This window comes from Cyprinus carpio, chromosome A24 (genome assembly GCF_018340385.1).
Source record: "Cyprinus carpio isolate SPL01 chromosome A24, ASM1834038v1, whole genome shotgun sequence".
NCBI classification, from domain to species: domain Eukaryota; kingdom Metazoa; phylum Chordata; class Actinopteri; order Cypriniformes; family Cyprinidae; genus Cyprinus; species Cyprinus carpio.
Genome location: NC_056595.1, coordinates 21,796,694 through 21,822,482, shown reverse-complemented (window position 1 = coordinate 21,822,482; position 25,789 = coordinate 21,796,694). Strand labels below are relative to the sequence as shown.

Sequence of the window (25,789 nt, the reverse complement as noted above, 5' to 3'; positions counted from 1 at the left end):
TTCAAAAGAATACATTACTGAAAATTTTGACTGGGCTTCACATTTCCATTAGCGCATATACTGTATGTGCTGCATGACAGGCAGGAAATAGTCATCAGTTTCATACCACTGAGCACTGCCTGTTTCTCTTTCTTCTGCTTCTGGAAGTCTGATTCAAGGGCAGCATAAGGACGGAGAAACTTTAGAGCTGTGATAAAAGAAACATTCATGTAAACTGCAACCCTTGGCCAAAACTGTAAGGATCTTAAAACACAAATAGCAAAGCCTGTGTCAGCCATGTTGGACAATAGAGGCATATGCAGAACAAGCAGACATCCTATATTAAAATGTATTTTACAGAAGCATTCATGCATGTTGAGATGACTAAGTGAAAGCCATCAAAGCCTGACTGATTTCTCACTGACAGATAGCATGGCCAACAAGAAATCAAACTGCTGACCAAGAAAATAAAGCACGGACAGTCATTCTGCACATTCGCTCTGTACCATCAACTGATGCCCCCTGCTCAGTAGTCTGCTTTTGAAGTCCTGGTTGGTATGAGGGTGCATGAGCCTTCAGAACTGTGACAAAAAACATTTTGCATATGGAATCACAGACAATGAAATCTCAAAGAAGACGTGTCCAAAGCTTGGAACACATATACAAGTTCTTTGTCAAGTATTGTAATATGTGTCGAGTTACTCTACTGTGTACTGCGACTCAAGTAAGACTATAGTGCTGAAGCCTTAAACCCTTATCCGTGTTCCACATATGAACCACACTAAACTGAAGAGGCTGCAAGCTGGAAGAAATCGACAGACAGCGATGAAGAAAAGTTTAAGGCAGTTGCAAAACAGATGTCTGACAGACTATGACATTACAGCACAGCAGGCAGAGCCACAGCAGGATACAACAAATTATCTAATAGTTATATTTAACCATATACAGAATTGTTTTTTTCGTTTTGGAATGTCAACTGCAAGAGTGTAATTTTGTGCTATACACCTGAAACGAACAATAAGATTTTGTTCATTACTGTAGCATATAAGGGGAATCTTAACATAACAAATAAAACAACTAACAACATATACAACAATATTCATCAACACGAATCAAGCAATGATATTAAATTGTGTAACTGTTTTTTTTAAATCAGTTGTTTGTTAGAATAGTGCAGCTTGGGTGGGGGGAGTAATTAATGGTTAAAAAAATCCCAGAAATAATAAGAATAATTCATACCCTTGATCTTCATATTGGCTGTGGTTGCCTTGTCTCCACATACACATGTGTAGTGTCCTTCATCTTCAGGTTTGAGATCTGTGATCTTCAGCTCCACCTTTGAGGCAAACTGCCTGATGACGTACTTTCCTTCAGATTGGATAACATGGCTTCCTTTTTTCCACTGCACAGGGACACCAGGTTTGGAAAGCTCACAGGACAGAGTAGCACTGCCTCCTTCATCACACTCCAAGTTTTGCAGCTCATGTATGAAGACCACTGGAAGTGCTGAGGAACCGTGAAAAGATGTTGGAACCATGTTACACAAACGACTCAACATCCAAGAACTGGATTGAACAGAAGTCTTTCCAGTCTTCTAGTCTAGTTTTCTAGTTTTAAAGTCATTAAGCCCACCAATTTTTTTCTAAAACAAAGCCATTAGTGTAATAAGAAAAAACCCTGATCGACAATAACTTCAGGGCACAGTAGAGGATGGTGTTGAATGTAATACCCTACATTTAATCACAAATAAAAAAAGATGTCATTCCTACCATTGACGGTAATGGTAGATGAGGTCTTGTTAAACCCACAATCACAACTATAGACTCCAGCATCTTCAGGTTTGACATCAGTGATCTTCAGCTCAAAAACAGAACCAACTTGCTTGATATGATATTTCTCTCCAGAATGGATCACTTGCGTTCCTTTCCTCCAAACCACTGGCACTCCTGGTTTGGAGAGCTCACACCGAAGAGTTACACTGTCTGCTTCTTGACACTCCTGGTTTTGTAGCTCTTGTTTGAAGATCAATGCTAAGAAGCAATTGATGTTTAAACAGGTTGTTAGTGTAATGCACTTTGCACAAAATGCAACATTACAACATGAAGAAACATTCAAAAACCTCCCAAAGAAAACATGAGACATAAGACAGAACACTGACAAAAATCACACAAACAGTGAACATCAAGTTAATTAAATGTCAGTTATGAACAATACTGCACAAATTATAGCGATCACGAAGAAGGTCCACTCTGTCCCAAAACGCATACAAAGTACTGTAGATATACTGTATACAACACCCCACCAGTTATATTTAGTTCTATACTGCTACCTGTTGTCGGCTTGTGGCAGTTGTGTAACTTAGAGAACAACTTTTGTTATGTTGTGATCACGAGAAAATATTAAGTCGTGATCACAAGAAAACAACTTTCTTTATGTCAAGATCACAAGAAAATATTAAGTCATGATAATGAGAAAACTACTTTTGTCGAGATCACAAGAAAATTAAGTTTTGATCACGAGAAAAAATTAAAATAATAATCATCCATGGCCACTTAGGACTTCTGTAGTAAAGAGTGAACATGAAAAAAGAAGTCAGACCAAATGAATTTCATACCCTTGATCTTAATGTTTGTTGTAGTCTTTTTGTCCCCACACAAACATGTATATTGTCCAGCATCTTCATTTCTGAAGTCAGCGATTTTCAACTCAACAGTAGCCCCATCTTGTTTGATGAGGTACTTTTCGCCAGAATGGAGCGCCTGCGTTCCTTTCTTCCAAACAACTGGAACTCCAGGTTTTGAGAGTTCACAGTGAAGAGTAACGCTGTCTCCTTCATCACACTCTTGGCTTTGTAGCTCATGTCTGAAGACCACCGGTAATGCTGAAGAGCAATTGTGTATAAAGTAAGGTGTATAAAAATTAGTAAAAATTTGTACAGTTTTTAAAAAAAATATAGCCTAAATCAATGAATGGATGCATGTAAATTAATAAGCTTTTATCCATACCATTGACAACAACATTTGCTGTTGTTTTTTCATTTCCACATTCACAGGAATATTCTCCACTGTCCTCAGGCACTAAGTCTGAAATCTGTAGCTCACACATGGTGTCCCTCTGCGTTATCTGATATCTTCCCCCATGTTTCAGACTTTCCGTTCCCTTTTTCCATAGCACTTGGCAGCCAGGTTTTGAGAGCTCACAGGAAAGTAAGACTTTCCCACCTTCTGTAACCTGCTGGTTCTTCATCTGCCCCTTAAACCTAGCTGGTACCACTGGAGAATGAACAAGCATCATAAAATTAAATTTCTTCTTCATATTTTTAGCATCCAAAAGACAGGATAGAAGACCACTAGGATGAGATGATGAAGGTATGGCATGGAATCTAGGATAAGCCAATGTCTGTTATTTTGCATCATAATGTAATTAGGCTTGTAATGTATAATACCTTTAAATCATTATTGGTCACCAAAATTTTCTATAATCACAGAAATATTTAAACAAACACAGAAACAATTCCAACTCATCCATTGCACAAGGACTACATGAATACATATACATACAAAGTCCAGACTGAACCTCACAAACCTCAGTCAAGACTGAACCGCATAAACCAAGACAAAACACAAAAGTGCAAGTGCCATTTCTAAAATTTGACAATTTGACAGACTGCTGAAAGGTATCACCTGGAAATCACACAACAGCTTCTTTATAAAAACGAATTGATATGTCCACTAAAACCTAAATTATATTCCAGATTACTCCAGAAAATAATCATTCTAAAGGTACATTATTACCATATGTAGACTCCACAGTACAAGTGTGGACCCAAATTAATGAATTAAATGTTCCATCATTTCAGTTGTTGAACTATTCCAGCATTTCTGCAAATAAAAGACTATTTAACCACATCTTCACCAAACTGAGTTGCTAGAAATCTAAATGACATGTAGAGTACCAACATAATTGTAAAAGTACAATATAGAAGTACCAATTCTCTGAACTCAGGTGATCATCTGCTAAAACAGCAATGCATGAGACTATCAGCGAAATGCCTGGCAGTAGCATCACCACACAGGAACCAAAAGTGAAATGTCAAATGCAGAAATACAACACATCAAATCGAATCAAATTAAAAACTGTACTTACCAGAAACATTTTCAAAGACCACAGAGACATTAAAAAAACACTACATCAAAGCTTTAAACATTAAAAACACCACAGTGTATCCATCTAAGAATATACGATTCTCTGGCTTCAACTTATTCTTTTCTAAATAAGATAATACATTGCTAAAAACAGAAGGAAGGAGAGATTTCTGAATTCTGTGTTAAGTGGAAAGCCAGTTTCTTACCTTTCACTGTCAATTTAGCTGTACACTTCGCAGAGCCAATGTCACAGGTGTACACCTCGCTGTCACTTTTCTCCAGATCCTTCACTTTGAGGATGAGGACAGTTCCCTTTTGTGTAACCTCATACCTTCCTCCAGCCCTGATCTCCTTTGCTCCTTTCAGCCAGGTGACTTTAGAGGCAGGTTGGGCTGTCTCACAATCAAAGGAGACAGCACTCTTCTCTTCTGCAGTGGCATCCTTCAGCTCACGAATGAATTTGTTTGCCAGTTCTAAAGAGGGGATGAAATACTAAATTAAATATATCTCCTCTTTAGGGTTGTGGGATTTCCCCTGTTGTGTGTTTAAAGAAAGGATGACAGAATCTAAAACCGTAAGATTTAAAAACCTTGCCTTTGATCTCCAGTTTGGCCTTGGAGGTTGGACCACCGGTGACCTCACAGCTGTATTCTCCAGAGTCTTTTTCAGTGACATTGCGGATTACCAGCTTTACAAGCGTCTGCTCCTGACTGATTTCATATTTCTGGCTTTTTCTGATAGACTTGCCATCCTTTGACCACTTCACTTCCAGTCCAGATTGAGAAAGCTCACAGGAGAATGTGGCATCTTCACCAATTCTGGCACTGACACCCTGAAGCTCTTTAGATATGGTAGGAGCTTCACCTAGCTCCCAAAAATAAGATACACCTTGATTAAGCAAAACTGTATATGTGTAAAAGCTATAATTCAATTCATTGATCTTGTTTTCATTGCATACACCGCTTACCCTCAACCGTAAGTGTTGCCTTTGAGCTCAGATCCTTGAGAGTGAAGACCACCTCACCAGAATCAGAAGCTGAGACAGCTTTGATTGTTAAGGTATACTTGCGCCCTTTGCTGCTTATCTGGAAACGGCCTCCATCAGTGACAGGTTGGCCTTTTAGGCTCCAGGTGCACTTCTCTGAACTTTCTCGGGACAAGATACACTCGAATGTGCAGTTTTCACCTGCTTTGGCCTCCACCGACTTAAAACGCTTGGTGATCCCGATGTGGATATCTGGGGTCAACAGCAAAGACATTATTGAAAAACACTAGCAACTTCATCTGTTTTCATAAAAACATAAAGGATAGAACTACAACAAAAAGACACCACACTGTCATTGTAGCACAACATTACTACATAAGTTTGTTGTCATACCTCTAACAGTGACCTTGGACTTGGAGAGGTCTGTGCCAAGATCACAGCTGTACTCCCCGGCGTCAGCTTGCGTGACATCATGGATAGTAAGTCCCAAGGTCTTACCATCATGGAGGAGTTCATACTTTTTGCCTGCTGACAGGACTGTACCATCTTTGCGCCACACAGGGGCCACTCTGGGCTTTGAGGCTTCACATTTAAGGGTAACTGTACCCTTCTCCTCTGCAACTACATCATCCAACAACTTCAGGAAGATGGCTTTTTTCTCTGGATGTCAATAAATTAAAAAGTGCATTAAGCCAAAACCTTAATCCTTCACATTCAAAGCATTTCTGTAAATCTGCTTTATTTAGACATCATCATACAACCCCACCTTTGACCTTTAGGCAGACTGTTTCTTTCAAATCCCTGATGCTGAATGACACCTTCCCACCATCCTCAGGTGCTAGGTTCTTGAGGGTGAGCGTATGGGTCTTATCCACATGGGTGATGGCATTGACCTCATTGCTGAAGAGTGGCTTGTCATTGAGTGTCCACTGGACCTCTTCATCAGCATAGTTAACCTCACAGGTGAACACAGCATCACCATCTTCATCCACCTCCACGTCTGTCAGATGTTTGGTGATCTGGATTTTACGCACTATGTCACAAAAATAAACATCAGAAAGCGGGATCAGAATGGCATTTATTTTACCAACAGCACCTTTATAATGAGTGCTTGACATAGTCAAAGCAAATCTCTCACAAGCAGCCCTAACCCTAACGAGGTGGACGTATAAAGGGAATGCAACATGTTTTGAATGCCTTCTTTGAGACTTTACCTTCTACTTTGAGAATGGCTTTGCTCTCACAGACCCCGACCTGACAGCGATACTCTCCAGAGTCCTCTGCCCTCAAAGTTTGTATGATCAGCTGCACATTAGCATCCTTTTGCTTCATGCTGTATTTGCTAGAAGCCTCCAAAGCAGTTTGACCCTTAAACCACCGTACTTCTTTTGGTGAGGCAGAGAACTTGCAGCATAGTGTGGTGGAAGTCTTTTCCTTGGCTGACACATCTTTGAGAGGCTCCAGGACTTCAATGGGACGTTCTGTGGGGTGATATGAAAAAAACATAAGTGCACAAAACTGCAACAAACATTGCATTTCATCTGTAGTAAACATAAATTGAGCAAAATACACCTTTTAAAGTTTTTCAAAGCACTTTTGCAGTTTTTGTAGGAATTTTATCATGCATCATTATCAAAAACGATTTAATTGGAATTATTAAATACAGATTAGATTTCTTTTGGAGTGTCTATTTTGCAAATCTTGGTTAAACCAAGTGTCTAACCTTTCACTTTGAGCTCGGCTGTTGATTTACTCTTTCCAGTAGTGAACTGTACTGGGCCTGACATGGAGGCCTTGGTCTTTTTAAAAGTGAGGCGGTGCATGGTTCCTTCTTTCTCCATCTCGATATCTGCACTCTCCTTCAGCTGTTCCCCATTCAGCATCCACTTCACTGGCTTGACTGTCTCCACACTGACTTCCACCTCAAAGTGGGCAGCAAATGGCTCGGTCACCTCCACAGAACTCAGCTCCCGCACTATGCTGATAGCCTGCTCTGAAGGTTGTGATGAGAGAATCAAGAATCAGCTATATCAAAAATGTTTATGTAGTACAATTCTTTAAAAACACTGTAGACATAGGAAGACACATACTAATGAAGCCACATGGAAATAAACAAAATGCATGGAAGGAAAATTTACATAACTAAACTTTAAATTGGAAGCAAGCATAAATTTGTCTCTTTTTGGAGGGGGAAATTAATGCGATAAATACGGTACAATAATATGGTTAAAATCACATACAACGCTCATTCTTGTCTGTTGCAGATCAATCAAAAACTGATCTACAAACTATTATCAAGTAATTAAAAACATGCAATCACATTGTCTTATACTCAGTGGTGTCACACATGTATATATCCTCATCATCAGAATCCACGTCAATGACGGTAAGCTTCCTGTAGATGTCCTCACTTGTGATCTCATGCTTCTTGCTAGGTTTGATCTCTGACTTGTTCTTGTACCATGTGACATTAGCGTTGGCCCTTGACACCTGACACTCCAAGTATGCACGGTGTTTGTACATAGCGTTTTTGTCTCTCAGTTTCTTCACAAATCTGAGAGGCAGTTCTATAATGATTATAAGAGAGCTTAGGGGATCTACAGATTTGTCAGCAACTGGAGAAATGCTACACAGCCCAGCCCATTAATCTTAACACTGAATACAAAATGCATGCAGATACAACAGACATGACAACGAACCTTTAACCTTCAGTTTAGCAGCTGAAGAGGCCTTCTCAGCTGTGAACTTGATTTCACCTGCGTCCTCAGCCTTTACAGATTTGAAGAGCAGAATGTATGTTCTTCCTAAGACAGAGAGTGTTAAATGAGTTTAAGAGCTATAACTCTGTCGCTTTTGGAGATGAACTGTTTATTTGCATTTTGTGAACATAGAAATATAAAGGAACTAATTGTTTTGTACTGCCATACTGTGCTGCATGTTTGTCAATATACAATAATTTCTACAAGCACACTTAAGCTTTCAAGAAGAAAGCAATCAAAGTTCATTCTGTGCAACTCACCCTCCTGCCTTATCTTTATGTTGTCTCCGTCTTTGAGTTTGGCATCTCCTTTGTACCATTGAGCCTCGACCTCATCGTGGGAGATCTCACAGACAAATGTTGCACCCTCCTTCTCTGTCACCTCCATGTCCTGCAGCGGCTTCACTATTTTAATATCTCTAGCTGCAAGAATTCAAATACAAACATTTATTCAAGTGACACTACAAAATGTTCGAGTTCAGCAGTGATTAAATGTCCCACTCAGAAGTCATTCATCTTTACCGTGAACAGTGAGCTTGGCTGAAGTATTGTCATCTGTTGTTTTACATATATACTGGCCCTGGTCTTCATATGCACACTTATGGATGACAAGGGTGCGCTTATTGATCTGGGAATGGATGCCATATTTCTTTCCTGGCTTCAGTTCCTCATCATCCTGATGGAGAAATTATGACACATTTATATCATTTTTTTTACTTTTTCTTTTTTCAAGTAATTTTGTATTTCATCCATTTGAGACTACACAATTTATTTTTTAACAATTACAAATCAAATACTAATACCTTAAACCACTTGACATCAGCATTTGCTCTTGACACCTCACATTCAAAAGTGATTTTCTCCTTTTCAGGAGAACTGATATCCCGTATAGGTTTGAGGATCTTTGCAGCAGGCTCTGTGAACACAACGCCAATAATTAGGGTTGCGATTGTTATACTGTATATAGATTTTAACATAAGTGGTTATGTTACGGATCTGCTCATTAGTTTACCAAAACCTTACTAAACTTGCAATAAGTGTAAATGGGATATATTGTGGACATTCATTTAGTTTGTCTGGTGGAATATACTTAAACATGTTGATTATACAGCTTTTAATATTACTAAACTTGAAAATACACTTTTTTAATGATCTTATGCTAAACATCTTACTGGATCTTGCTATTCAGGCTTAAACTTAAAGACCCCCAGTATACACACTTACCTGTAACAATTAGTTTGCCAGAAGTATGGACATCCTCAGCTTGGAAAGTTATAGTTCCACCATCAGTTTTCTTCAGCTGGGACATAGTCAAGCAGTGCTTGTTGCCCAGTGCAGTAATGATGATAATAGGTCCTGCCTTTAGGTTCTTTCCATCTTTGCTCCAGGAACCATCTACATCAGTCTTGCTTAGCTCCACCTCCATAGTGATGGTCTCTTTTTCTTGCACTTTCATCTCTTTTATGCCTTTTATGATTTGAATCTTCTTAACTAAATGGTAGGAAAAAACAATGGAAATCCATAGATGAAATACTTTTATTTGATAATTTCCTGCATATTTTGATCATAAAATATTATGATCGAAAGAGTAACTCTGTGATATAATGTAACATAATGAAAGAATCCATACTCTCTACTGTCAGTTTGGCCTGGGTCTTGTCATCTAGGGTTTCACATGAGTAATGTCCTCTGTCAGCATACGCCACACTCTTGAGGACCAAAGCCTGCTTGGCACCATCCACATGGATCTTCATATTTTCTCCTTGCTGTAGCACCACACCATTCTTCATCCACTTCACATCTGTTGAGGGTTTACTCAGCTCCACTTCTAAATGAACTGTGTCCTGCTCAGTTACAGTCACATCTGCAAGCTTCTTCTTGAAGGTGACAGGAAGCTCTGCAAATTACGGATACATTTGTATTGAGAAACAGGTAGTCTGTGTGCTTTTCTGCCGATATGTTGCATTACGCATAACAGCTGTATCGGTTACTTTTCCTTACGTTGTACTTGGAGTGTGGCTTTGCACACTTTTCCCTCGGCATCAATACAGATCTCTCCTGCATCCTCCTGAGTGACAGCTGTGATGGTGAGGGAATGACTGCTTCCTCCATGAGCAATCTTAAATTTGGGACTAGCTGTAATAGGAATGTCATTACGCAGCCATCTGACACTCACATCAGCTGGTGTGATGGAGCATTTAAAGATAGCATCTTTGCCTTCATTTGCAACAACATTGTTCAGCCTGGTAGTGAACCTTACCAGACGTGGGGCTGTGGGAAATTAGATTGAAAATCTGAGAGGAATAATAATGAAGGATAATTGATGACTTTCAGACATAGACACTGATGGTTTGTACCTTTAGTAGTGACTTTGGTGGTGGTCTTGTCATCTTTGCATTCACAGCTGTACTCCCCTTCATCCTCCTGAGCCACAGCAGAGACAGTCAAGATGCAGTTGGTGCCATCAGTGCGGACACTGAATCTGCCACCTGGTTTGATTTCTTTGCCGTTATGCTTCCAGAGGACACTACCTGTAGCTTTGTTGAGACTGCAGGAAAGTGTCATGGTGCTTTCTAGTACTGCAGACACTGGCTGCAATGGCACCACAAACTTTAAAGGTGCATCTGCAGGGTACAGATGAGGGGAAAATGAAATTACATTTTGTCTGTGATCAATTAAATTTATTATTTCAATAAGTGCAATTATATTCAACAAAACTTTACTTTGAAAACTCCAGATGTAAAAAGCATTAATTGAATAAAAAATAAATAAATAAATAAATAAATAAATATGCAAGAAAAAAATTATGAAAACGGCCGTTAATATTAACAAATTTGACCTTGAGAAATTAACACCTTAAACAATTTGTACTTTTTCTTACTTGGAAATTGCAAATTAGCATTTACCTTTGACTTGAACCTTGAACTCCACTTTGTCATCAACCGTCTGACAAGAGTAGGTGCCGCTGTCTTTAGATTCAGACGACTTAACGATAAGGACACATGAGCGACCTTCCTGTTTCATCTCATACTTTGATTCGTCTTTCAGTTCTATTCCATCCCTGAACCACTGAACACTACAATTCTCTGACATTACCTCGGTTTTTAAAACAACCTTTTCTGTTGACTCAACCATCACAGTTTCTTTTGTCACAGATGTCTTCTGGAATTTGGTAGAAACATCTGAGGAAAAAATAGGAAATAATCACTTAATTGTGACCATGTTCTGGAGGAAGACGAGTACAGTATGTGGATTCATGGAAGTCCACTAATGTGCTAGAAAATCGTACCTTTCACCTGAATCTTGAAGAGAAGTTTCTCATTTCCAACTTCACAGGTATATTCTCCAGCATCCTTCTTTTCCACATTCTCCAGCAACAGTTGACGGATCTTGCCCTTTGACTCCATGTGGACAGTCTTACTGGAAATCAACTGCTTGCCATCTTTGAACCATTTCACCTCAGTCTTGGCATCAGAAACTTCACAGCTCAGTGTGGCTTTTTGGGAAGCTGAAACCTTCACTTCCTTCTGATAAGAGTCTTTGTTGGTGAATGCAGCTTTGAGCTCTAATGAGAAGAGAGTTTACTTAATTCAAAGAGTTTGCCTATTTACAGAGAAAGTCAATACTAGATTTGCAATTACATTGACTATGACTAGAGACAAGAAATATTTTTATAGCAGCTTTTAAATAACCCAAAGAAGACTGTCAAGATGCACAGATCCAAAATGAACAGTCCAAAATGGTTTTCATACCTGTCACCTGAATCTTAAATGGCAGCTTTTCATTCCCAAATTCACAGGTATATTCTCCAGCATCCTTTGTCTCCACATTATCCAGCACCAGCTGGCGGCTCTTGCCCTTTGACTCCATGTGGACAGTCTTACTGGAGCTCAACTGCTTGCAATCTTTGAACCATTTTACCTCAGTCTTGGGGTCAGAAACCTCACAGCTCAGTGTGGCTTTTTGGGAAGCAGCTACTTTGATTTCCTTCTGGTAGGAGTCCTTGTTGGTGAAGGCAGCTTGAATATCTAGTTGGACAGGCATATTGGAACATGGATCCAATATTAGAAAACAGTAAATATTTTACTTTAAGTAATAGACATCAAATACTGCAAGGGCTGAATGGTTGAGAAATCCAGAAGAGATCAAAAATCATAGCATGCATATTAAGCAAATCCAAATCTCACTGCAGACTATTACTTTTTCAGTAGCATTGAAATAAGCAAAAAATAGCTTTTTAGTTTTAAAATGACCTCTTTTTCAACAGAAAAATTATGCGTCACTAAATCTACCTGCACAAGTTAATTGTATCTTACTCACTGGTCTCTTTTACCAAGAACAAGCTCTTTTTCTACATCTAAAATGAGCTTTTGTCAAGCTTCACTGATTGATTGTAATTTTGATTTCTTTCATAAAGAAGAAAAATAAAATAGAAACAGAGCCAAGAGACAAACACAGGGATGTTCCCATACCTGTCACCTGAATTTTAAAGGCAAGTTTCTCATTTCCAACTTCACAGGTATATTCTCCAGCATCCTTCTTCTCCACATTCTCCAGCAGCAGCTGGCGGCTCTTGCCCTTTGACTCCATGTGGACAGTCTTGCTGGAGCTCAACTGCTTGCCATCCTTGAACCATTTCACCTCGGTCTTAATGTCAGTAACTTCGCAGCTCAGTGTGGTCTTCTGGGAAGCTGCTACTTTGACTTCCTTCTGATAGGAGTCCTTGTTGGTGAAGGCAGCTTGAATGTCTGGTTGGGCAATGGACAATAACAGAAAACAGTATGCTTTGAGTAAATATATAACACAAGATCATATACAACAGATACTGCAAAGACTGGATGCTTGATAATTTAGGAAATCAAAGTAAACTGCAAATCAATCCACATAAAAGCTAATTACATTGCAGAATGAAACTTGTTTTTGGTTCTGTACCACTGAGATGGGCAATAAATTCTTCTGCTTGTCATTGTACCACTTCTTGAAGACACATTAATACATTTTGGGACCAGAGACAAACTCTTTGTATTACCCAACAGACAAACACAAGGACATTTCCATACCTGTCACTTGAATTTTAAAGTCAAGTTTCTCATTTCCAACTTCACAGGTATATTCTCCAGCATCCTTCTTCTCTACATTCTCCAGCACCAGCTGACGGCTCTTGCCCTTTGACTCCATGTGGACAGTCTTGCTGGAGCTCAACTGCTTGCCATCCTTGAACCATTTCACCTCGGTCTTAATGTCAGTAACTTCACAGCTCAGTGTGGTCTTCTGGGAAGCTGCTGCTTTGACTTCCTTCTGATAGGAGTCCTTGTTGGTGAAGGCAGCTTGAATGTCTGGTTGGGCAATGGACAATAACAGAAAACAGTATGCTTTGAGTAAATATATAACACAAGATCATATACAACAGATACTGCAAAGACTGGATGCTTGATAATTTAGGAAATCAAAGTAAACTGCAAATCAATCCACATAAAAGCTAATTACATTGCAGAATGAAACTTGTTTTTGGTTCTGTACCACTGAGATGGGCAACAAATTCTTCTGCTTGTCATTGTACCACTTCTTGAAGACACATTAATACATTTTGGGACCAGAGACAAACTCTTTGTATTACCCAACAGACAAACACAAGGACATTTCCATACCTGTCACTTGAATTTTAAAGTCAAGTTTCTCATTTCCAACTTCACAGGTATATTCTCCAGCATCCTTCTTCTCTACATTCTCCAGCACCAGCTGACGGCTCTTGCCCTTTGACTCCATGTGGACAGTCTTGCTGGAGCTCAACTGCTTGCCATCCTTGAACCATTTCACCTCGGTCTTTATGTCAGTAACTTCACAGCTCAGTGTGGTCTTCTGGGAAGCTGCTGCTTTGACTTCCTTCTGATAGGAGTCCTTGTTGGTGAAGGCAGCTTGAATGTCTGGTTGGGCAATGGACAATAACAGAAAACAGTATGCTTTGAGTAAATATATAACACAAGATCATATACAACAGATACTGCAAAGACTGGATGCTTGAGAATTTAGGAAATCAAAGTAAACTGCAAATCAATCCACATAAAAGCTAATTACATTGCAGAATGAAACTTGTTTTTGGTTCTGTACCACTGAGATGGGCAACAAATTCTTCTGCTTGTCATTGTACCACTTCTTGAAGACACATTAATACATTTTTGGACCAGAGACAAACTCTTTGTATTACCCAACAGACAAACACACGGACATTTCCATACCTGTCACTTGAATTTTAAAGTCAAGTTTCTCATTTCCAACTTCACAGGTATATTCTCCAGCATCCTTCTTCTCCACATTCTCCAGCACCAGCTGACGGCTCTTGCCCTTTGACTCCATGTGGACAGTTTTACTGGAGCTCAACTGCTTGCCATCCTTGAACCATTTCACCTCAGTTTTGATGTCAGAAACTTCACAGCTCAGTGTGGCTTTCTGGAATGCTGAAACCTTCACTTCCTTCTGGTAAGAGTCCTTGTTGGAGAAGGCAGCTTGAATGTCTGGTGAAGAAATCAAGATTAGGAATATTGTCTCAGAAACTGCAATAAGTTTTATGTACTTTGAACTTTGCTTCACTCATGTATGTTTGAGTCACTGGAACCTTAAAAAACAAGCCAAAACACTGCCATGGTGTTCTTACCTTCCACCCAAATCTTAAAGACCAGTGTTTCATCTCCAACTTCACAGGTATATTCTCCAGCATCCTTCTTCTGCACATTATCCTGCACAAGTTGACGTATCTTGCCCTTTGACTCCATGTGGACAGTCTTACTGGAACTCAACTGCTTGCCATCCTTGAACCATTTCACCTCAGTCTTGGCATCAGAAACCTCACAGCTCAGTATGGCCTTTTGGGAAAGTGCTACTCTGACCTCTTTCTGGTAGGAATCCTTGTTGGCGAAGGCAGCTTGAATGTCTGGTACAGAAATCAAGATTTTGGAATACAGTAACAGAAACTGCATTTAGTTTTATATAAACATTGGTTTGGACATGGTTGATTGAATCACTGGGACCTTACAAAAAGCCAAAACGCTGGCATGTCGTTCTTACCTTCCACCCGAATCTTAAAGGCCAGCTTATCATTTCCAGCTTCACAGGTATATTCTCCAGCATCCTTCTTTTCCACATTCTCCAGCACCATCTGACGGCTCTTGCCCTTTGACTCCATGTGGACAGTCTTACTGGAAATCAACTGCTTGCCATCCTTGAACCATTTCACCTCAGTCTTGGTATCAGAAACTTCACAGCTCAGGGTGGCTTTTTTGGAGACTGAAACATTCACTTCCTTCTGATAAGAGTCCTTGTTGGAGAAGGCGGCTTGAATGTCTGGTGCAGAAATCAAGATTTTGGAATATTGTCTTAGAAACTGCATTTAGTTTTATGTAAACTTTGCTTCACTCATGTTTGACTGAGTCACTGGAACCTTAAAAAACAAGCCAAAACACTGCCATGGTGTTCTTACCTTCCACCCAAATCTTAAAGACCAGCTTTTCATCTCCAACTTCACAGGTATATTCTCCAGCATCCTTCTTCTGCACATTATCCAGCACCAGCTGACGGCTCTTGCCCTTTAACTCCATGTGGACAGTCTTACTGGAAATCAACTGCTTGCCATCCTTAAACCATTTCACCTCAGTCTTGGCATCAGAAACTTCACAGCTCAGGATGGCCTTCTGGGAAACTGCTACTCTGACCTCTTTCTGGTAGGAAATCTTGTTGGCGAATGCAGCTTGAATGTCTGGTACAGAAATCAAGATTTAGGAATACAGTAACAGAAACTGCATTTAGTTTTATATAAACATTGGTTTGGACATGGTTGATTGAATCACTGGGACCCTACAAAAAGCCAAAACGCTGGCATGTCGTTCTTACCTTCCACCCGAATCTTAAAGGCCAGCTTATCATTTCCAGCTTCACAGGTATATTCTCCAGCATCCTTTGTCTCCACATTATCCAGCACCAGCTGACGGCTCTTGCCCTTTGACTCCATGTGGACAGTCTTACTGGAAATCAACTGCTTGCCATCCTTGAACCATTTTACCTCAGTCTTGGAATCAGAAACTTCACAGCTCAGTGTGGCTTTTTGGGAGATTGAAACCTTCACTTCCTTCTGATAAGAGTCCTTGTTGGAGAAGGCCGCTTGAATGTCTGGTGCAGAAATCAAGATTTAGGAATATTGTCTGAGAAACTGCATTTAGTTTTATGTAAACTTTGCTTCACTCATGCTTAATTGAGTGACTGGAACCTTAAAAAACAAGCCAAAACTCTGCCATGGTGCTCTTACCTTCCACCCAAATCTTAAAGACCAGCTTTTCATCTCCAACTTCACAGGTATATTCTCCAGCATCCTTCTTCTGCACATTATCCTGCACTAGTTGACGGCTCGTGCCCTTTGACTCCATGTGGACAGTCTTACTGGAAATCAACTGCTTGCCATCCTTGAACCATTTCACCTCAGTCTTGGCATCAGAAACTTCACAGCTCAGGGTGGCTTTTTGGGAGACTGAAACCTTCACTTCCTTCTGATAAGAGTCCTTGTTGGAGAAGGCGGCTTGAATGTCTGGTGCAGAAGTCAAGATTTAGGAATATTGTCTTAAAAACTGCATTTAGTTTTATGTAAACTTTGCTTCACTCATCTTTGATTGAGTCACTGGGACCTTAAAAAACAAGCCAAAACACTGCCATGGTGCTCTTACCTTCCACCCAAATCTTAAAGACCAGCTTTTCATCTCCAACTTCACAGGTATATTCTCCAGCATCCTTCTTCTGCACATTATCCTGCACTAGTTGACGGCTCTTGCCCTTTGACTCCATGTGGACAGTCTTACTGGAAATCAACTGCTTGCCATCCTTAAACCATTTCACCTCAGTCTTGGCATCAGAAACTTCACAGCTCAGTATGGCCTTCTGGGAAACTGCTACTCTGACCTCTTTCTGGTAGGAATCCTTGTTGGAGAAGGCAGCTTGAATGTCTGGTACAGAAATCAAGATTTAGGAATACAGTAACAGAAACTGCATTTAGTTTTATATAAACATTGGTTTGGACATGGTTGATTGAATCACTGGGACCTTACAAAAAGCCAAAACGCTGGCATGTCGTTCTTACCTTCCACCCAAATCTTAAAGGCCAGCTTATCATTTCCAACTTCACAGGTATATTCTCCAGCATCCTTCTTCTCCACATTCTCCAGCAGCAGCTGGCGGCTCTTGCCCTTTGACTCCATGTGGACAGTCTTACTGGTAATCAACTGCTTGCCATCCTTGAACCATTTCACCTCAGTCTTGGCATCAGAAACTTCACAGCTCAGTGTGGCTTTTTGGGAGGCTGAAACCTTCACTTCCTTCTGATAAGAGTCCTTGTTGGTGAAAGCAGCACGAGTTTCTAGAAAGGACATTCATTGTTTTGATGAAACATCCAAAAAGACCTCAAACATCTCCAAATGGAAAAAAACACACTGGCTTAATAATACGTTTTGTGCAAATTCCAACAACCTCTAAGCGATTGTTTCCTGGAGACTAATCTGGAAATGTCTGTATTCAAGTTTATAATGATACATTTTAATTTCACTTATTAAATCATTTATTAGCTGTAGGAGCATTTAGCGTTTAGCTTCACTTTTCAAAAAACCATAAAGTTATGACATTAATAAGGTATTGTGGCATGTCTGATTAATCCTGCTCATTTAAATTTTTAGTTTCAGGCTAATTAGCACATAGTCTTACCTTTTATCTTGACCAGGAATGTCATTTTGTCCTCTGCCGTCTCACACGAGTAGTGTCCTTCATCGCTCTGCTTGGCACCCTTGATGACCAGCTTCCTTTGTGTCCCCTGAGATATAAAAGTTGTCCTCTTGTCCTCCATTATTTCTATCTGTTCTTTCTTCCACACAACAGCAGTTCCAGGAGAAGCAACCTCACAGCTCAACACCACATCACCCACCAGAGCAGCATTCTGCTGGAGCTGAGCCCTTGGCTTGTTAAGAAACTTAGTCGGTTCTTCTGTTAGGGGAAAATGGAAGATTAGATGCCACACCCCTCTGTGATTTTGACATTATGATTAGGAATAGGAAATACATTATAAAACACACATTAAACATGGCGTAAGAAACAGTGACATCCACAGTACATTTGTATATAATTTGACAGTGAAAAATGCTGACAACACAAATGTGACAACCCAAACTCTCATGATATATATATTTATTTAGTAAGGAACTGACAGTATGTCTAAGTTTAACAGTCAGGAACATATACATTTTAATGTTGTGTACACATCAAAAATACTCATCACATCCCGAGGTATACTTAATATGATACCTGAAAGTGCATGAGTGCTAAGCAGATCTGTTACCTGACGAACACACTCTAACACTTCCTGTTGAGCAGCCAAAGCCCAGCTGCTCCTAGCTGTCAACACTGACTGCTTACACCATTTATCCATTCCACTCTGGACTTTCTGTACTTTCTGTGCTAGTATATAAAGCACTCACTACTCAGCACTGACAGCATGCACCACTGTGTATTTCTCTACTATTATTTGGCAGGATGCACTTCATTATAAATACAATTTAAAGTTGTTCCCCTTTCATGTATGTAAATTAACTGTATATATAATTTGTTCTATTTAAGGCTTAAAATATAAATATAGAGGCTATAAAAACATAAGACAACTGATTTCAGTAACTGAAGAGGAAAGTGGCTTGTTTCACCTTTAAGGGCAAGTTGGACAGACATTTTGTCGCCATCACACATGCATTCATAGATGCCCACGTCCTCATGGTCAACATTGTGGACTGTCAGTATGCGTTTGCGCTCCATACTTGTGGCTTCATATTTTTTACCCATTCTCAGCTCCTTCCCATTCTTTATCCAAACAACCTAAAGCACAGATAGTACATGCAATTAACTTTCAAAAAACAAAACAAAAAAAAAAACACTACATCCCATCATACCCATACATTTATTAGATTTTCAGAATTTGTCCCTTTTGTATGGGCAATGCATCTTAAAGTCGAACAACACAATTTAAACTGTGACAGGAGAAAGTATAACACACTTAAAATATTTAAAGTTTTTTTTTTAAAATACACCTTTAGTTTAATGTGGATATTATTTTTTTTTTTGACAAAAATGTGCATGTTGTCACCTGGACACTTGAATCGGACACTTCTGTGTACATCTGAGCAGAAGAGTGCATGCTGAAAGTAAACACCTCCGCCTGAGAAGACTTATTGGTGAAACGTGCAGGTGCGGCTAGAGAAGATCAATAAAAAATATCAGAAGCGTTGCTGAAGTTATTCTGCTAAAGTTTTCAGAAACGTTTCCTTTCTTACCTTTCACACTAAGCGTGGCACCACTCTGAGATCCACCACCCACAAACTTGACCTGTGCTCCATTCAGTTCCATGGACACCTCTCTGATGACCAGCGTGTGTGTGGTCTTTGAGCGTGTGATCAGATACTCAGATCCACTGCGGATCATTCTGTCATTTATGGTCCAGGAGCCGGAACATACGGTTGAGAGCTCAACAGTGAAGGTAGCTTCTTCACCTACATGTGCACTGCAGTTCACCAGGCCTGCCTTCACTGATGCTGTGGGCTCTGATCAAATAGATTTCAATATATTAAATGGAATACACTGATTTAAAGCAGTTTACATTAGTTTAAATATAAAGAATGTCCACAGCAAAAACACAAAAAAAAAAAAAGAAAAACAAACTTTCTCACCAAGGTAAAATGTTCCAGGAACCTCCAAATAGGCACTCTGACCAAAATCATTGACCGCTGAGATGCGGAACTGATAGCTTGCCTCTTCTGGAATTTCACTGATGGTGTATTCAGTGCTAGACACAGTTATACTAGTGACTTTAACCCAGGTTTGGACTCCTACTTTCCTGCGCTCCACGATATAGCCGGTGATGGGCACAGGCCGTTCACTGTCCGGTGGAGACCAGCAGAGTGTGATCGATGAATCTGTCTTGTTCCGCACCACTGGCTCAACTGGAGGATCTGGGGGATGTTTCCTTGGTGCTGAGATCAAAGTTTATAATATTGTTAATCCAGTTAAAGAAATTAAATCTCTCTAAATGTCAAAAGTAATTGTGTTGACTGTTGAAACATTATCAAAGAAATGCACAAGTTACAGTCACCACAAAGTAGCTGTGGTGTCATTCGATTTGGTACAAACAGTATGACATTTGCAAATTGTAAGAACATAGAGAACCCCTTGTAAAATCTTGTGGAAAGGTTGTGGTCTGATTTACAAATGCATTCACCTGTGACGGAGAAGCGGGTGGATGTCTTGCAGTCATGGGCGATGAAGGCTACTTCGCCCGAGTCTTCCGCAGTACATTCACGAATGGTCAGTGTGTACTGTCTGTTAATGCGGGCGATAATAATTCGGGAGTCCTCTTTCAGCCTCTCCCCATTCCTGGTCCAGTATGCATCATCTACTGGTTTCTCCAGTTCCACACAGAAGATCACGGTATCACTAACTGGCACCACTGTCCTCCTCGGCAGCTTTTTAGTGATGTTGCCTGAAAGTGCAGAGAAAAATCACATGAAGAATATCTTTTGTGCAGCAGCAGGTTATAGCAATTTATCATTCCAACTATATTGGAATGGCTTTCTTTTAGAGCTTTTACCCAGCACTGTAAGTTCGGCCACAGTGCGGCTGCCTTCCTTCATTTCACAGATGTAGACGGCATCATCATTGGTGGTGACATGGTGAATGGTGAGGCGGCGCAGAGTGCCCTCCACATCCATGCGGTACTTGGCACTTTCCTCCAGATGGGTCTCCTCCATAAACCAGCTGGCCTTAGTGTTCGGCATTGGCACCTCACACTGCAAAGTTGCCGTTTCCTTTTCCTTCACCTCGACATCCTGCAGCTTCTTTTTGAATGGAATCTTTGGCTCTGGCAAGGACACATGTTAGTGAACATACAAAAGACATACTGTATGCAGTAATTTATTTTTAGCAGGCAGTCATGATCCTACAATTTGGTTTCATATTGATTAGGTCTCCAAGATTTTATAAATAAATAGGATGGTTTCACATATAGTACACCTCAGATGAACCTAAGCCAGTTCAGTTAAAGTTAACCAGAAGGGAAACAAGCTGCAAGTGACTTTTGTGGTGTTCACAATATAAGCAGACTTAAAAGTGGACTACAAAAGGACCAGTTTGTTTGTGGGTTATTTTGTGACAGACTTTTATATTGGGTCCATTTAAGGGGGAAACGCCCTTAAATAAATAACAGCATATATAACAAGAAAAAAGCTGACCATCAAATAAAATAAATGCATTTCTGACATTATATGAAGTTTAATCTGTTTGTATCCAAAAGACAGATTTACAGTACAGTATGCCTTTGGCTCTACTTTACCAGTTTGAAGTCAGTCATTCTGAACATGTTTACAAAAAACAGCCTTAAATGTCATGAACTTCACACTCCTAATCCCTTCACATGGATGCCACCGCACTTTGCACTGCAACGGTGGACTGGTATTCGGCTAAGTTTCTGTGACCTTTCTCTTAGGTGCCTGTGGCATGAGAGTCAAGATTAAGACACAGGAACAAGATAGCAAAACATTATTGCTACACTTCAGGCTAAAATTAGAACTCTGTATAAATACAGAATGTATTCATCTGTGAAAATCATTATTTTAATGTAGGCTTAGTTAACAAATAATTAGGATATGGACTAATGCTGCAAACCCTGAAGATGTCACTTGGTAAGTCACCCAACGGTGTCAGAAGTGATTTTGCAGCTAGCTTTCACAACAACTGGTGTGAACTAATCATCACTAGCAGAAAATAGGTGTAATGCAACACCCTCTTTGAACACTTGCAAGCACTTTGCTAAGCAGAGACTGGCCTGGAAGTCAAAGATGACTGTCATTAGTTGATAAAATTTTAATTTAAAGGTTGGTGATTTATTAGGGCCAACCGTATTTTAACATGGTCATTATTGTGCTGACATACATCTTATCTGCCAGCCTCAATAAAATTATGATATTCTCAGACTGATATATTTTGTAAACCACTGTACTTGTGTAGTTCTAATAGTAAACTTTCTTTATGATTGCACAAACGTTTTTTTTTTTTTTATATACATCTGGCCACTGATTGGCTTATCGTTTGTAAAAGACCAAGTATTAACATCCCCCCTAAGACATAGCAATCCAAAAACTCAAACCACCTCAGGAGGAGACATACACAAGACATGACTCAGCTTAGTATAAATGGATCTGGTTGTTCAAGCCACGAATGAAAACTTTACTTCTCCCAAAAAGGATTACTCAGTGTATGTAAATTTGCAAGCTTCAAACATTATATGGGGTTAAAGTAAACGTTAAAGTTTAAAACATTAAAGTTTTTCTGCCCCACATTACACATTTTGATCTAAGTGTAAACTGAATGTACATACTCATTCTGACAGCAGATGGATCAATTAGGATGAATAAAGTGGCCAAGAGTAAATACCTGCAGACATTATTCTTACCTTTGACAATCACTAGCACAGCGCTATAGGTTTGTCCAGCCAAGTTGGATGCATTGCAGGTGTACAGCCCATTATCACTTTGTTTGCAGTAGAGCACCTTGAGGATGAAATTCTCAGCCTGGTCCTCATACATAACATGTCTGCGGCCCTCACTGATGTTCGCCCCATCCTTCCTCCAGATGATCTGAGGTTTGGGATGGCCTGTGACGAAACAGCTAAGCTTTGCATGTTTACCCTCGGTCAGCATACAAGTGCGGGTGAACACACCTTTGGGCAACATGCTGGTTAAGGCCGAAACCCTCTGCTTCTGATCATAGGCGAGTCCCAAGCTTCCAAGTTCCTCTGTGATCATGGAAGATGAAGCTGTATGCGTGGTTGAAGAAGTTTCCATGGTGCGGTATAAGGAGATGTCCTTCCGCATGTCTTCTTTCCGCTTCTGCATGTGTGAGAGGAGGGATGAGCTCTTGTCTGCATTCAGGAGATGAGTATCTTGAAGGTCGACCACCAGAGCAGCAGCGGCATGAGCACGGCCAATGGAGTTCTGTGCACGGCAGGTGTAGGTACCACTGTCCAAGCTCCTAACACTCTGGATCCTCAAGGAACTGGATTCATTTTCTGAGATTATCTTGATGCGGTTGGTCTCACCCAGGTAGCGACCATCCTTTTCCCAGTCAAAGTTGGGTGCTGGATGGGCTGCCACCCGACAATAGAAGGTAACATCACCCCCTAGACCCACACGGGTGGAGACAGGCTTTACTGTAAACACTGGGGCCCGATCAATCACAGTTTCCGGCAGTCCCACCTTCAGGGTCACAGCTGCATATGCCTCTCCGACATTGTTCTTGGCACGACACATGTACTGACCGCTGTCTTCAAGAGTTAAATCATAGATGGTAAGTCGGTAGACATCACCATCTTCTACTGTTTTGAAGCGTCCAGCTGCAGAAAGAAGCATCTTATCTTTCTCCCAGGTGACTACAGGAACAGGGTTTCCCACAATAGTGCAGCTGAGGGAGGCATCTCGTCCCACGCACAGTGAGAAGGCCTTGGGTCGAGTTAGGAAGCGTGGAGCCCCACCAAATAGATTTTGTTCCATTCTTGCTTTCTGTAGAGATGAAACAACGCACTTTAATAAAAGTTAAAGTTGTGGTCAATGCATAGAGGAGAAACATAAGAACTTGAGAATTTATAAAAGTTTTTCATATTTGCACCCCGTCACCATTAAATCCTGCAACTAATCTCAAGGACGTTTCTGAAAAGCTGCTTTTCAAATAAGCATACTGTAAATCAGTCTGAATAAAGTGGGTCTGCTAATGACAAATAACCATGTCAAGAAGATCCTTAAATAGACATTTTGGGAAATGAGAGATGCCTACTTTTAGAGATGCCCACTCAAGCCTCTCCAGTATCCCACCACAAATTTGCGATGATGCTACTTGGTTGAAAGAGTCAAGTGTATAAACAAAGCATTAAAACAAATTTGCCTTATTTAAGAATTCATATTTTTCTATGTATCTATCAGATGGCACTACTCAAGCTGAAATGATATACTGTAATAACGTCAAATAAAAATACATAAATAAATCAGGAACAATATCTTTGTAGAGCAGGACAAGTCATTTATATCTTTGGTCCATTTCCCCAAAAGAGAACGACTCTGAATGTAAAGGGACTAAAAGTTATTGTCATTGTTTAGGGGTTCACTAGTATTTAGATGACATCAGAGAAAATGGACATGGACTAGAAGCCACAAAACATGGGATGGTCAAAATTAACATTGTCCACTTTTGACAGAAGTTTACACAGAATGAACAATGTAAAAGAAGCCCTGTATCTAGAAACAATAATCATATTGACCTACATCTTTATAAAATGAAGTCATCAACTTGCATCTACTATCTCCAACAGAACAGTGGCTGATCTAGTGAAATCTCACCACAGAAAGTCGGTTTTACTGATGAGGTGGAATTTCAGTATAGCAAAGTTAAACAAAGGGATGTTGGTGTTTGAAAAGCATGACGTTTGCCATCTCAAACACCTCACTACACTGAGCTGCCTGTCCCAAAAATAACCTCAGCTGTCGGGCTCCGTCTGCACTATGTCCATTTGTAGAAGAGATCTGACCTGCTGTGTGATATGCATGCTTTTGTCAATGGCAATTTTTTTTTTCCTTCAAACAAATTTCGTTTCAAAGAGCAACAGACGTTTTCGCCTGTGTGGATGTCTCCTTGCAAAAAAATACAAATAAATAAATGAATAAATCATTTCCATAATTAAAAACAACGTATAGTTTCAATTTAAACTGAGCAACAAAATAATAAAGAAAAGTAATCAATTCAGCCTTGTTGAATTTGCGGCATGTATCTAATAAAATAACATCGAAAATTTGCAAAAGCGAGAGAAAAGTCTCCTCTCAGATATTAAAAGTTTCACCTTTCAATATTTTATAACGATAAAAAAAAAAACGCCTCTTACCTTTTCCCCCTCAGGCTACTTATATAAACGGTGCAGATGTTCATAAATATCCGATGTTCGCATGTGAAAATATCCTTGTGAAAACAGGTAAATTCCGTGAACTGTGGCGGGGAAGGACAGTGTGTTTTATCCCCGTGTCTTTGCTTTCTGTGTGACGCTCCCGTATCGGTCCAACCTCCCGTTGAAAATAGATCCGTCACTTACCGGAGCAAATGTCGGACTGAGGTGAAGTGACTCTTATTGTTGAACAGCCACCTCAACCTGTATGACAGACTGTTTTAACAGTTTCTCCAATTTAACTACAAAGCTATTGTTTTCTTTTTCTTAATGCAGTAACAAATGGTAAATTATTGTTATTACATTCTATGGGCTCAATTTATCACTTATTGCAGTAAATACTTCTGACGAGTGCAATACTCATAAGCATGATTTTAAATTACTTTGCATTAATAAGTATGACAAATTAAGCTATAAAGCCTATTGTTATTAATATAACTTATTAATTTTTTTTATTAAGAAACATTGTTTATAAAAAAAAAAATACTGTAGCCTATGCTGTTAAAATTAAGTTCACCTCAGTACAGAAAAAAAAATGTAATGCTTATTCATCTGAACTCGTTTTACTAAAATTAAACTTCCTCACAAACCCTTGTGATGGTTTAGTTATTCCTCTACTGATTGTCTCATATTTTCCCGAATGACTAGCGGGTCTTTCCCGTTATCTGTTCCAGAATGATTGACAGCAGCAGATCGGCCAGGCTCACATTTAAAACTGCCTGAAACTCAAGCAGTAGGATCAGTCGAACTCTTTGGTGAGAGAGGGATCATTTTGATCTCAGCTCTATGCTGCTTTACTTGCAAATGTGCCACTTGCACAATCCTGCCTGGTTTTAATGTAAGACAACTTGTACTGCAATGCTTAAAATATAAAT

General features: G+C 39.8%; 1 protein-coding gene across 1 annotated transcript in view; it reads right to left on the bottom strand.

The window, feature by feature from the left end:
- Window positions 1–25,290, bottom strand: part of LOC109049406 (obscurin-like) — a 56,877-nt gene extending 31,587 nt beyond the window's left edge. The window contains 44 exon segments of the mRNA XM_042714687.1: window positions 107–187; window positions 486–560; window positions 1,219–1,485; window positions 1,749–2,009; window positions 2,594–2,860; window positions 2,985–3,251; window positions 4,331–4,597; window positions 4,719–4,988; window positions 5,092–5,361; window positions 5,503–5,769; window positions 5,876–6,142; window positions 6,324–6,590; window positions 6,833–7,102; window positions 7,809–7,913; window positions 8,129–8,290; window positions 8,390–8,543; window positions 8,671–8,783; window positions 9,092–9,358; window positions 9,498–9,764; window positions 9,869–10,138; window positions 10,225–10,491; window positions 10,774–11,049; window positions 11,157–11,432; window positions 11,620–11,895; window positions 12,340–12,615; window positions 12,928–13,203; window positions 13,516–13,791; window positions 14,104–14,379; window positions 14,520–14,795; window positions 14,930–15,205; window positions 15,342–15,617; window positions 15,752–16,027; window positions 16,164–16,439; window positions 16,576–16,851; window positions 16,986–17,261; window positions 17,603–17,878; window positions 18,589–18,757; window positions 19,026–19,132; window positions 19,213–19,479; window positions 19,606–19,908; window positions 20,154–20,414; window positions 20,523–20,792; window positions 22,383–23,487; window positions 24,858–25,290. Of these exon segments, the coding sequence (XP_042570621.1) occupies window positions 107–187; window positions 486–560; window positions 1,219–1,485; window positions 1,749–2,009; window positions 2,594–2,860; window positions 2,985–3,251; window positions 4,331–4,597; window positions 4,719–4,988; window positions 5,092–5,361; window positions 5,503–5,769; window positions 5,876–6,142; window positions 6,324–6,590; window positions 6,833–7,102; window positions 7,809–7,913; window positions 8,129–8,290; window positions 8,390–8,543; window positions 8,671–8,783; window positions 9,092–9,358; window positions 9,498–9,764; window positions 9,869–10,138; window positions 10,225–10,491; window positions 10,774–11,049; window positions 11,157–11,432; window positions 11,620–11,895; window positions 12,340–12,615; window positions 12,928–13,203; window positions 13,516–13,791; window positions 14,104–14,379; window positions 14,520–14,795; window positions 14,930–15,205; window positions 15,342–15,617; window positions 15,752–16,027; window positions 16,164–16,439; window positions 16,576–16,851; window positions 16,986–17,261; window positions 17,603–17,878; window positions 18,589–18,757; window positions 19,026–19,132; window positions 19,213–19,479; window positions 19,606–19,908; window positions 20,154–20,414; window positions 20,523–20,792; window positions 22,383–23,478 (11,314 nt within the window). The 5' untranslated portion in view covers window positions 23,479–23,487; window positions 24,858–25,290.
- Window positions 25,291–25,789: the final 499 nt, after the last annotated feature.